General features: G+C 39.3%; 2 protein-coding genes across 2 annotated transcripts in view; one reads left to right on the forward strand and one right to left on the reverse strand.

The window, feature by feature from the left end:
• The first annotated feature begins 682 nt into the window (after positions 1-682).
• Positions 683-4,815, forward strand: LOC144261578 (vitelline membrane outer layer protein 1 homolog). Its single transcript, XM_077811311.1, has 3 exons — positions 683-1,552; positions 1,644-1,759; positions 3,710-4,815. The coding sequence occupies exons 1-3, from the start codon at positions 1,280-1,282 to the stop codon at positions 4,005-4,007; spliced, it is 687 nt and encodes a 228-aa protein (XP_077667437.1). The 5' UTR covers positions 683-1,279; the 3' UTR covers positions 4,008-4,815.
• A 931-nt stretch (positions 4,816-5,746) lies between these two features.
• GALNT15 (polypeptide N-acetylgalactosaminyltransferase 15) overlaps positions 5,747-13,642 on the reverse strand; it is a 39,560-nt gene continuing 31,664 nt past the window's right edge. Inside the window, exons 6-10 of the mRNA XM_077811310.1 lie at positions 13,307-13,501; positions 10,694-10,825; positions 9,330-9,431; positions 7,496-7,636; positions 5,747-5,893 (exon numbers count right to left, since the gene is read on the reverse strand). Coding sequence (XP_077667436.1) covers positions 5,747-5,893; positions 7,496-7,636; positions 9,330-9,431; positions 10,694-10,825; positions 13,307-13,501 — 717 coding nt within the window. The remainder of the gene's footprint in view (positions 5,894-7,495; positions 7,637-9,329; positions 9,432-10,693; positions 10,826-13,306; positions 13,502-13,642) is intronic.

The following is a 13,642-nucleotide window of genomic DNA, read 5'->3' on the forward strand; positions in this document are numbered from 1 at the left end:
GATTTCAGAGGTGTCTGGAGCTCATCTCATGATGATGCAAGAAGCTCCAATCCCCTCACAAAGCTCAGCCCCACCAGAAGCCAGCAGAGTCTCTTCTCTCCACATGCCATGCTCACAGGGGAAGGAGGGAGCAAAGAGCTTAACAGCTCAGTGCAACACTGCTCCCTCATCCCCCCTCTCCTACTGTGAGAAAAATGGACAGGGCAGCATTTCTGCTCCTCCTTCTCCCCTTGTAGCATCTGGCCCAGGAAGGGACAGACGGGGGTGAAAAGTCCCTGGAGCTTACCCCTCATAGCATGGCAGGAGGAGCGGGGACCTGGCTGCAGTCCACCCAAGCATGGGAGAGAGTGAAGAACCCCAGGAGGAGTAGAGCACACTGGGGGAGGCTGAACGGGAGGGATGAGGCTGAATCGATGGGGGCTTGGACTGATGGGGGGACTGGGTGGGGACAGAACTGATAAAGGGACTGGGGACAAGATTAATTGCTAGCCAGGGGGTGGCTAGATGTGGCGGTGAGAGCTCCTGACCAGGAGGTCCACATCACCTTACTTAATACATTTGGGATTGTGGGCAAGACTAATTGTCACATACAGACTCAGAATGGGCTGGGGCAGTTCAGTAGCCAAAAGGCATACTGAAAAAACAAAACATAATCTTTTTTAAACATCTCATGATTTTTTGGGCCAATCTCAAGATTTTTTTGGAGTCTGAATCATGATTTTGGAGTTTGAATCACTGAGGTCGGCGATGCTGATAACCATACACAGAGTTCATAATATCAAATAGCATTCATAAGCTGTACATAGATTGCCATATCATCACCGGTACTCAGACAAAACTCCTATTGACTTCAATGGAAGTTATGTTGAAGGACTATAGGATTTGTTTCCAAGTTAAGGTGGCACCAAGGGAATACAAATCTCCTACAGGTCTCTATAAGGCTGCTAATCAATTGTGATGTGGACACCTTTCCATTAGGAACCTTCCATGGAACTACTTTCAGAATAATGTACTAGTCAACGTGAGTAAGGGTGACAGAATCTGACCCTAAATAATTAGATAAACTATGTAATAAATAACCCCTAGGAACAAAAATGCAACATTTCACTGTGCACTGATATATTTCATTCAGGGCAGAACCTGAGGGCTGCAGACTTTCCAGATTTAATTTAAGAACACGAGCCAGTAAATCACCATTGCAAAACACACTGTTTGTTCTACTTTCCCATGTGACAATCTTGAACACATTTGTTATTTTAATCAAATTGGCAGAGATAAAATGGGGTATAAAAGACAGAGTGCAGTAACTAGTGCTGTGGCTCACACTACTTCATCCAGCTGTTATAAAATGCAGGCCAGTCCTATTCTCCTTTTGGTTGGCTTAGCCTGTGTCTGCCCAGTCTTTGGTGAAAGAGAAATCCGTGCTAATGGCACTTTTTCAAACAGAAAGTATTACAGCTCAATAAACGTCACTAATGGAGGACCTTGGGGCGCTTGGACATGGATTGATATGTGCCCAGAACATTTCTATGCTACGGGATATAGTGTAAAGGTAACTGAACCTGATTACTTTATCCATACCCTCGTCAGAGCTATAGGTTCTTATCATGTTAATGATCTTACTGTATTTCTGTATATTTTAGGTGGAGGAGTATCGAGGAGCTAGTGATGACACTGCACTAAATGGGATCCGTTTATTTTGCATACAAATCAACAGTACGAATAGTGCTGTCTATACCGTTGAATCTGATTCTGGAAAGTAAGTTTAATGGTACTTCAACCTTTTATATTTTGCTTGATCTATAGTAAACCAGAAGATGAGGAACCTGAGAACTTGTAGCACTGTCAACCACAGTGCAGCCTGTTATTGCCTCCAGGTTGCTCTTTTTAAGTTTTTATGCTGGGAATATAATTGTTTACTACTACCGAGGAAGCGGCCATGTAATGGTCTATGTTACACCAGGGTAGCCCAATGAATTTGGCTCAAGGTATTAATTATGCATGATTTGCAAAATTCAGAGAGAAAAGGCTACAATTTAAATAGCAGACATTGACTGTGTTGTGTCTGAATTTCCTACCTTTTACCCCAGGCACGCTTTGATGGTCTTTAAAGTTAAAACTGACACCTCATCCTCACTTGAATATTTGGCCTTTACAGTTTTCTTATAACAACTTGTGTTATAGGGACACAGTCAATCTGGAATCTAGTCACTTTAAAAATAACAACTTTAAAGTAATTCCCAGGTACTTTACCTGCTCCTGAGGCCAAAATGTTGGCAATCACATTTCCCTGTTTTTATATATTTTTTTCTTTCCCCACCTTGCTGTGTAAAAAGTTCTGCCCAAGCAGCGGAAACTAAGTAACTAAGCCCTGACACTGCAATCAGATCTACTAGCGTAGACCCTTCCACCCCAATGGGGCACTGCATAAGTGGAGGGGTTCAGCTAATAGATCTGATTGCAGGATCAGGACCTGGCTGACTACAGAGGGGAAACAGTGAAAGTGACTATACACCAAGTTCTGCCAAATGCACAACGAAAAGAAACAGAAAAAAAAAAAAAAAGAGAAATATTTCCCCTTCATTTTTCAGTTATAATAGTCTTTGGCATTACTTGTAATGGTAATAGGGAAATGTTCAGACAGAAATGTGATTATTTTAAAGTTGATGATGTCCCCTTAAGGGCCCACTTATCAGTTTCAACTTTGAATGCCTCACCCTCTATCAGTTGTATCAATGTATTTATGTAATATAAAGAGTGTTTTTTAAATGTAATTTGTGTATGAAAGGATCTGTGGGTCACTGATATATATGGCTCAGTCATTTAATTGAGTTTATATTATCTGATTTTAAGAACTGCCATATTAGATCAGACTCAAGTCCATTTAGTGCAGTATCCTCTCCCCTACAGTGGCCAGCCCTAGGTGCTTCAGAAGACATGCAATGATCTTCCAGTAGGCAGATGGGAGAATGCACCCTGCATAGGTCTAATCCTGGTTTCTGATAGTTAGAGATTGGCCTGAATCCTGAAGCACAAGGTTTAATATCCCTTCCAAAATGTTTGTTGACATTAATTATGAACACTCTAGATATTCTTAATATTCATGTAAATATCAAAGTTTTAAAGAGTGGACATAACATAAATCCAGATTTTGAAGTATGGGTATAATTTTTTTCCAGGCAGACACTTACAATTATTGCAGGCAACAAAGAGTAAACTCCAAGCTATTTTAAATTGATATTAAGAAACATATTCTCTTCTTACTTCCACTGATGTGAATGGATTTACTTTAAGGCTTTTTCTGGTGTGCATATATCTACAGTGAATCTTGTTTTCTCAGGTTTTCTTGAGTTTGACACATATACTGTGAACAGGACATTCACATTTCTTCAGTTTTGTTCCAACTTTTTCCTGCCCTCAGACAGGAAAAGCTTCTTGCTGCTTTGTCATGAGTTCAGCTTGTGATAACCTGCTGTCATTGTGCTGTCACTTTATTTTTCGAATGTAAGGAATGGTATCCGCTGTGTATTCTGCAGAGTCCAAACACAGCTGGTGTTCAACACATAATAAATAATACATTCAAAATAATCCAGAAAATCTGGCATACTTCCCATTTTAAAAATTGATCAAACTTGATTAAAATAACATTTCACTAACTTTTATGCAACAAGTAGAGAAAAATATATTGAAATTCTCTTTCCCCCCCTAGGTTTGGGCAATGGTCAGGAATCACTTGGTGTCCAACTGGGTTCCTAACATCCTTTCAGCTGAAAGTTGAAGAACCCCAAGGAATTTTAGACGATACAGCCGCTAACAGTATCAAATTCCGCTGTAGCAGTGGTGCTATCATAGAAGGAACAGGCGGTAGTTTTGGTGATTATGGTGGATGGAGTAATTCGTGCACAAGAGGTGGAATTTGTGGCATTGAAACCAAACAGGAACCATACCATAATATTTTTATTGATGACACAGCACTCAATGATGTTCGTTTCTTCTGTTGTGACTGATTTCTATTGTTGAATGTTATTTTCTGGGATTTCCCAAAGGCTGACACCTGGATTGTTCTGAACAGAACATTCTGTTATTTTCAGCCTTGTGCCAAGCCCCACTGCAAAGTCAATTTGCTCTAAATCTTAGTAATAGTAACATTTTCTGTCTCTTTAAAAAAAGTCACAATAAATTAGGTTTCAATAGTGATGTGCTGCCCCCTAATGACTGTCTGAAAGCTGTGATTGATTGATATGGAAATGAATTGTGAGCTGATCTAAAGGAAAGCCAGGTAGTTAGGAACAGGCTCCATCCTGCAATCACCTCTCTGTTTTGCCAAGCTTCTCCCCCTCCTATTTTGGAAGCACCTGAAGGTGTCAGCCCTATTTGATTTAATTCCTAATTTAAGGACTCCAGATAAAGTGTTCATGCAAGTTAGACTTTCTGACACAGAGAGCCTGACACTATGGTCCTGATATTATAATAATTGCTGTTAACTTCAGTGAGAGACTTGAGGTCAGAAGGGATGCATGATCACGCTCCCAGTAAAAGAACCTTGATGAGTTACTTTTGAGGACCATCTATGAGACCCATGGTGAGTAAGGGGTTATAGGAATCCTCTTTTCTAGAGTCAGCAATGTCAACACTCTTATTCTTTAAAGTAGCTAGCAGCAGATACAGGAAAAGGAAGCAAACACTAATATGTTCTTTTTACGTAGCTATAAAGTCTTGTGCACCTAAAGTTCTTCCATTTTCTGCTTTCAACTGGAAGTTTTACAACTTTGCTTTAGTACATTAGTGATACTTTGCTTTAGTACATTAATTCTTCCCAACGTTTTATGAGTCAAAATGGAATACCTTCAATAAATTTCATGTCAAAATACATGTTGTTTGGGAGGTTTTTTTCTCCTAAATATTTCACACTCTGCTCTTGTTGGGTGTCCTGAAGCCTACTAATGGAAAGTTTGCTGACAAGGAGTTACTAAATCCCAAAGGAAACTAAAGCGTGAACATTGTACATCTATCCATTTCTTTGGAGTCATTGTCCCATCCAATTTAGATTGTGGATTAAGGCGGCAAGAGACAATGGGCCAAAGACAGGGAGCCTGATTGTACTCCCATTGACATCAATGAGAATTTTTAACAAGAACAAGATGTAGCCCAGTTCTGAGCTAATTCACACACACTGCAATCTCACTGAGAATGGGGTATTGGCTCAGTGTATTTGGACAGGAATATATTAACTATTTCTTACAAAAGTAATTATGTTCTACTTTGATACATACAAAACCTACTTTGTTTTATATGGGTCAAGTACACTGTACAGCTTGGCTAAACTCTCATCTCAACAAGGCAGACTTCCTTTGAGAGAGTTTCTAAAGTTTCACAAAGATTCATCTTCCTGTTTTCTTAGAAGTTTTAGAAGAGAGACCCTTTGGCAATTTGTCTTCCAAGTTTCCTTAAAAGGGCAAACTTCTTGTCTTCTGCAGGTGTAGAGCTGCAGAGTCATTACCGATACTCACAGTACTTTTATTCTCTGGTTGAAGAGAACAAATAGTAATTTTTCGCTTGAGTTGGTTAAACCAGGAGCCTACTGCAATTACTTGAGCAAGACTTTCCAAGCAAGGTCTTTCTAGCATCTCCTGAAGACCGTGGCAGACATACATAACTTTCTTTTGCATGCAGGAATCTGTGTGTCTTGAATCCTAAATGAAAGTGACCGTGAGGTTTGGAGACAGTCTTCACATAGACCTGTCAGTCATCTCTCATCTAGCACATGTGAGTGATCAAATCGCCACAGCTGATTCTCATTCTTGTTACATACATGTAAGGACAAGTCCTTCTCAGCTTCAATCTTCACCGCCTCTAGGCATTTACCAGAAAGGATGTGGACAATCATTCCACTCTACAAAAAGACAAAAAAGGGACAGAAGGAATGGAGAAAAAGTAAAGGACTTTCAATAAAGATCAGAATGTGTATTTTAAACTTCTAACAAAGAAATGCAATCAGTAGGGATCAGTGATTATTTCTTTGTTTGGAGTAATACTTTAAATTTAATCATTACTGAAAAAGCCTTAGGGTTGATCCTGAAAGGTGGTGAGTACCCATAGTTCCAATTGAGCCAATGGGAGTTGTGCATACTCAGCACCTATTAAGATCAGACCCCACCCCACTCCCAGTGCCTTCTGCTTTTTAGAGGGTAAATGTTGTCCCCAGCATAAATTGCTGGACTGTGTCTTGCCAAGACTAACCTAGTCCAATGCTGGGGAAAATGAATCCTCACTGGGATTAGGAAGTAGAATGGTAGCAGAAGTGCCCCATAACTGCAACTATAATAGACTCTGAGCTGTAGTACGCATGTGATTGCCATGCACCTGTTCTGTGTGTAGAAAAACTGGAAGTTCATCAAGTCAGAGTTTAAGTCCAGGAGGGACCTAGTCTGACCTTGTGTATATCCCAGGCCACCAACACCACCCAGCATCTGCACACTAAACCCAACAACTGAAATTAGACCAAAGTATTACAGTCCACAGAGGACTAGACAATGATGTGCCACTGGGAGAGAACAGGTGGGAACGACAGACACCAGTGCCCGAGGCTCCTGTAATGGCAGGGAAATGATTAAGTGAGATATACCCAGATAATCCTGGCAAGTGACTCTCACCCACATGCTGCAGAAGAAGGTGAAAAAACCCCCAGGTCACCACCAATCTGACCTGGGGGAAAATTCCTTTCCGACTCCACACATGGTGATCAGTTAGACCTTGAGCATATGAGCAAGAACCAGCCAGCCAAGCACCTGAGACAGAGAATGCTTCATGCCACCTCAGAGCCCTCGCCCACCCTGTCCAGTGTTCAGTGTCCTTCTATCCTTTCACAGGAAGGAGACAAAAAAAAACAAAAACAGAATACATTGGCAGCGGTGGGGGAATCCCTTCCTGACCCCTGCAGGTAGCTGTCTGAAGCCTAGACACATGAGCTTCTAGGAACATAAGACATAAACTGGTGAGTCCCAGGGCTGCTGAGCTCTGCCCCCTACCATGACAAGCAACCCATCATACAATCCCATTTATAAATCTGTCTAGATCTCTTTTAACACTTTGTTCCATATATTGACCTGGAGCCTTAAAATTTCCCATGCTGCAGATAATTTCCTACCTTGCTGGGTGAATTCCACTGAATAATACTGAATTCTTATAGAAGGAGATACTCCTATACTGCAGTAGAGGGGGAATTTTAAGGCCCCATCCTACTCCCAAAAGGGATCCAATTCAAGCCAAGCAAGGGGTTCTAGAGCATGCGGTTCTATAGAATGATTGCTTTAATTCTTATTCTTAACTAAATTTGTCTGAGGAAGTTGGTGTGAATAGGACAAATAGCTTCACAGTACCTCAGATGCAAACTGTGATGCAGTGAAACCGTAATCTAAAACTTCTGGTAACCCCTTCCCCACAACTTTTGGGCTGTTTTCAGTTAGTCTAGCTTCATCACAAAATCACTACACACCTCTTGGACATCCCATTGTTGCTGGTTATTTTCTGCCTCTTGCGTACAGTTTTGAAGGATAACCTTCTCATGTCTGACATCAAAGCAAAACTGCAGAGCGGAACCAAACCGGATTTCCTTCATACTGTTATATTCAAAATGCTAGAAAAAGAAGGGTTTGTTTGCATTAATAAAGTTGAAGAATATTCCAATTCATTTTTAGTTGCTAGTATCCAAAATCATTTCCTGTCTGTTAACATACAATGCCAAGATGAATGAAGGAGACACAATAGGCCTGAACCTGCAAACCTATTTTCTTACAAGTAGTCCTTGCACGACTACTTTCCTGGGACTATTTCCATAAGTAAAGGTTTTTAGGATTGGATAACATGTACAAAGTAGATGCAGAATATAATATTTGTAGGCAATGTTTTTCTGGTTTGTTTGTTTTTTTTAAAAGGTCTGGGAATGTCCGGCTGGTGGGACATTCCCAGACATCAGATTATGGGAAAAATCCATCTCTGTTATTCTAGAGTTGCTATATTTGTTCCCTAAACTTCCTAGTCTTCCATTTCCCCGGATGCTACTGAAAATAATAAATAATCACTTTGTACTCACAGGCCCAATCCACATGTGCTGGACAGTTTCAACTCCCACTGAGTTCATTTTCAGCATTCAAAAAGAGAGATGAATTTAAAAGTTCAGGGGAAAACATCTATCTTTGAGTCAATCAGGAAGCAGAACTTTTACAAACCAATCAAGACACAAATATTGGCATATACAATCTAAAGTCCTGGTCTTGTATTTCTTGAGCTACCAAAACTTCCCCTATCTTTAATGGGAGTTTTAGATGTAAAAGGATCAGAGCATAGAGTTCTAATTGTTTAACGTTATTGCAGAACTCAGTATTGTTGACTGACCTCTATGGAGATAAAAAGTAAAGACCTCATTTTTAGCTTGATGTAAGCCAGGCTTTCATTTTTGCATCCACAAAGGGACAGAAACACTTTAGTTAATGTAGATGATTGAGTGTGCTGCAGATCAAATACTTAAATATCAAAATGACCTAAAATGTTCAAAAAATTTCAGGTGAAAAACAGAAGCCAGCTTTAAATATCTGTCATGGAAAATGAACAGACATATCCTAGGTGTTGGTGGTTAAATTACACTTTGCATATTACCTTAAAAAGGAGAGGCAGAATACAGTAAAGCTGTCACAATGCTGTTTGTATTTTCATTAGACAAAGACTGCTTACTGAGATTTCATTTGAATGAATGAATGAATGAATGTTTTTGCTGTATTGTAAATCTTTGCTTTAAATTATTGTTCTGTCAAGCAGTGTGCTAAGTAATCATTCTTAATCATTCTTATATTAACTAAAATACGATTTTTCCCTTTCTTAACTTTCCAAAAACTGATTGAAAAAATAACAGTCAACTTCATGAAAATCTTGACATTTACCATTTGCTATAATTCAATATACTGCAGTATTTGTTGTGTTTCAGTCCAATCACATACATTTTTCATTTTTAGTATAGAGAATACTGAAAATATCATGGGATAGTGGTGTGGTGAACCTCAATATTTTAAGGTTCAGATGAACTGATTCCCAAATGGAAAAAAACCCATATTTTTTGGATGGGACAGAATCAGCAAGACATATTGTTGCAGTAATTTAGCTGGTCAGCATTTAGGCCCTGATTCAAGAAAGTATGTAAACATTTGTTTAACTTTAAGCACGAGTACTCTTATTGAAGTCAATGCTTAAAGTTAGTTAGGCACCAGTTTAAATACCTTCCTGAATTGGGGCCTTAAATTTGATGCCAGTACACAAAAGCTTTAAATATACAATACCTGGTTAATATTGTCACTACAAGGAGACAGCTCAATAGGACCTTCTGCAGCACCCCATGCAGATCTGTAATCTGCACAGAAGCCAACACCAGTATTGTACAGCTGCAAATAAATATTTGTACTGAAATAAAGTACAATCAGTTAAAAAGGAAACGTCTTTTAATTAACTTTTAATGATGCTTGGGTTGTATCCTTTTTATTGTATGTGCTTTGGCTAATTATTCAGCCAGTAGAGTTCTTTCACTCATAGGCAAGATCAAATAGTCTTGCATATTGAGCGAAACTGAGCCTTGTCAGTAGAGTGACACAAGAGATTAGCTTGGCCCAATGCTATTTGGCAAAGTTAAAGTTAAACCTCCACTTTATCATTAGTAGATCTGGTCAAACCTTTTCCAACAATTTTTTTATGGCAAACTGGGTTTTTGACAAAATTAAAATTTTTGCAGAAACTGTCTGTATTCCCTGAAAATGTTTGATATTTTTGTCAGAAAAACTGAACACCCAAAACTCTCCAAATTTTTGGGTTTGGGTTTTCAGTTTTCAACAGAGAGTCACTATTTTCCACAAAAAACCCTATTTTCTGATGACCTCTAATAATTGCCCTGTTTGTGTATATGGTACTGAATTTAATACATTAGTCACAAGAATGTTTTCAGTATCATGACCATATTACATATCCTGGTATGTTATGACAAACGTGGAATTATATATCATTCCATACAATATGAGGATAACTAGTAGTATATTATATTACAGTTTCTGAATCTATCAACCAGAATGCTAGGGCTATGTCTACACTCTGAGCTCAGGATGTGATCCCCTGCTCATGTACACATACTCGCTCTCACGCTCGTTGAGGTGCCACTAAGCCTTTTCACATTGGGTCAGATTTTGAGATCCTAAAACAATGCTTAGTCTTTTCTTGGGCAAACTCTCATTAATGTCAATAGGAACTTTCCTGAGAAAGGACTGACTAGAAACTAAGAGCCTCAGGATTTGGCCCATTAAACAGTTTTATTAAATGTGTGTTTTAATAAGTTATAATTATTAAATGTGAAATCCTATAACTTTTGGGGAGGCAGCATGAGCTAGGGAATAGGGCACTGGACTGGGAGTCAGGAGAAGTGGGTTCACTTCCTGAGTTGGAACTTGTTGTGTGATATTGGGCAAGTCACTTTACTTCCCTGTGCCTTTGTTTTCCCTCCAATTCTTTATCTGCCTTGTCTATTTACATTGTAAACTGTCCAGGCTAGGGACTGTCTCTTACTATATATTTGTACAGCACCTAGCACAATGGGATTCTGATCTCAGCTGGGGTCTCTAGGTACTCCAGTAATACAAATAATAATAAATTTCCCTCTTACCTTGCCAGAGGATCTTGGTTTGTACGCTGGTGGGTAGAGTTCGGGGTATACATTTGATATAAACCAATGAAATTTTCTACAGCCCAGTCGCTTTTGGAGTTGAAGGCGCTGGTTGCAGTCTGGCTTCTCAGCCTTATATGAGAAAGCATAGAGCAGTTGAATGGATAGTAAACAAGTACTAATATATTTGGTTTTGAGAAGCTGTAAAAGAAGTATACTGCCCAGGGAGGGCTCAGTTCTGCCACCCCGTATGTACAGCAAGTTACAATGACAGGTTTCAGAGTAACGGCCGTGTTAGTCTGTATTCGCAAAAAGGAAAAGGAGGACTTGTGGCACCTTAGAGACTAACCAATTTATTTGAGCATAAGCTTTTGTGAGCTACAGCTCACTTCATCGGATGCATACTGTGGAAAGATCTTTTAAAAATGGGGCGGGAATAAGGATTTTCATCATCCATAACAAGTACAATTATCTTGCAAAATCAGTAATTCTTTGCCCTCTTTTTAACAAAAAACAAATTCTACACTAACTGCACTGAAACCAATGGGGTTGCATAGGCTGTTAGAATTTGGCTTATTAATTGCCATTTAATGCCCTGGCTTTAACAGATCAAAATCTTCTCTTGAATGAGCTTAGAAGTTGGTCTAACATATGCAGTAATACTGATCAAATTGTATATATAAACAATTGATTTGACTATTTTTCCCATTAATTGCTCATTTTATTATGTGAATAATTTATTTCTGCAGACGCTCTACGGGGCAGCAACCATCATTTTGTTCTGTGTTTGTACAGTGCCCAGCACAATGGTGTCCTGGTCCATGATGACGGCTTCTAGGCAGCACGGTAATACTGGTAATAAATAATAACATAAATGGTTGAATAATATTCATAGGATATGTTATTTTCTTCTGTCACATAAACTATTCCAGCTGTGAGCCTGCGATGAAGAATCCTAAGATCCTAAGAGTTCAGACCCAGAAAAAATAAATTCTGAATGGAAAAAAATGTATAACGCAATCTAAATTGCTTAAAATCTAAATACTTAATAGATGTCAATGTTCAGCTAATATTCCCTGGATTTTTCCAGTGGCCAGTAGATGGCCCTATTTACCCTATTAATTCAACAAATCGCGGAGGGACAAGACTATTATGATGATTGCAAGTGAATGCATTGCAAATTATTTCATTCATTACCTGTATGGATTAATACACCATGCTATACTAACACAAAAATACTGTATGTGGAAGAAGGTAATAGATTAATATTACGTTAGCTGAACATGAATATCATTTCAGGGTACTTCATATTTGTGATATAATAACAGTAACCTAAGCAAAATAAACTTTGAGGCCAAAGGCAAAGGTTTTGATAGCACATAAACTGCAACGCTGGAAGCTGAAGGGTTTACTAGCTCAGGATAAAGTTATTACCAGGTTAACAAGAAGCACCTTCAGTTAATTATTAAATGAAATAAGAAACCAGTCATTGATCTCTGCAGACCTGGGCTCACATTCTCCTCTCAGTTACACTGCTAGCTCATTGACTCAAAGAGACAGCAGGGGTATAAATTAGATGGAAATTTGGCCCATGGGGTTCAAGTCCTGCAATATAAGTAGCAAGAGAAAATTCAGTTGGAAAAAAATCAGATGAAAAATATTAGTTTGATATAGTCTCAAACTTATCATAAAATTTAGCATGATTGGGCAACTCAGGACTACAGCAACTGGAGTTTGGCAGATCAGGATTGAAATGCAGTGCCAAAATTGTTTGAGGAAACTCATACAGTGCTAAGTGCCAACCCACACAATGCTAGATGTAGCATCAGTCTTCAGTTTCGTAAGCACCGCATTTTAAAATTAATGACATCTCTCCTTTACTGATTCTACTTTTTCACCTGCTTGCTAAAACTGCTCAAACTTCTGCCCTACCAGTGAGTGGAAAAGGTTCCTGGTATAATTAAATGTACCAGAGCCAAAGAAATAGGGCTAGCAGCAGGATTGTCCACAACCCTGCTGTTTGGATTTTAAGAAACCCATGTTTGGGTATATGACATATTTCAGTCACAGGGCTGAACCCAAACAGCCACCACCTAAACTGTGGTTCTGGAGCAGGCTGAGTCACTCCAGGAGGATTTGTGAGGAGTGATGCTTTGTCATTATGGTACCACACCCTAACTGTAAGACAGAATGGCTGCTAGTATCCAATCCCCTTTTCAATGCATCCTTATGACTCCTCAAATGAAAATCTAATTGGTTTATCGTGGTTGGGGTGTCTGTCGCTCTTAGAGCCTTTCTGTTATCTTCCTGTGTGCTTCACTCTAGTTTTGTGAGAATACAGCCAGTTTCTTCTGGACAACCCTGAGCTAAACAGGATGTCACCTTTACTGTGAGTGTTTTACCTCAATAAATGCTTTCCTGAGTCTGGTGTACTAGCTGGCTGTTTCTCTTCAGACAAAATTATTTCCCTCTGGAAGTGGCTAAACAATAGGTGGGACATTAACAGGCAGCATTCATCAGCTATGAAAAGAAAAACTCTCTCTCCTCCCCTTCCCCAAATGGTAAGGATTTACTTTACTCCCTCCTGAGATGGACCATCACTTATGTCTTTACTTTACTAATTAGGAATGCCACTGTGTCATGCTTGTAGAAAATCTCTTTAAAAGAATCCAGCCAGGTCTCTGCTATTCGGATTTTGTTCCTCACTGCAGCCTCTTCGTTGGGAAAAGTGTGCGGGATGTGATTTCGAAAGATGTGCCCCACCCGTGAGCATGGAAGGATTTCAACAGAACCACCACAGAGCCAGGCCTGTAACACAGATGAAGACAAAAAGGACTCTAACATGGTGTATCCGCTATGCAGGCAGTACATCGCTATCAACACCATTTAGCAAATGGTAAGTAATCGAGCTGTGCAAAGCAAGGTGAAATAGACACTGACATGAGTAAA

The sequence above is a fragment of the Eretmochelys imbricata genome, chromosome 2 (genome assembly GCF_965152235.1).
Source record: "Eretmochelys imbricata isolate rEreImb1 chromosome 2, rEreImb1.hap1, whole genome shotgun sequence".
Classification (NCBI taxonomy): Eukaryota; Metazoa; Chordata; order Testudines; family Cheloniidae; genus Eretmochelys; species Eretmochelys imbricata.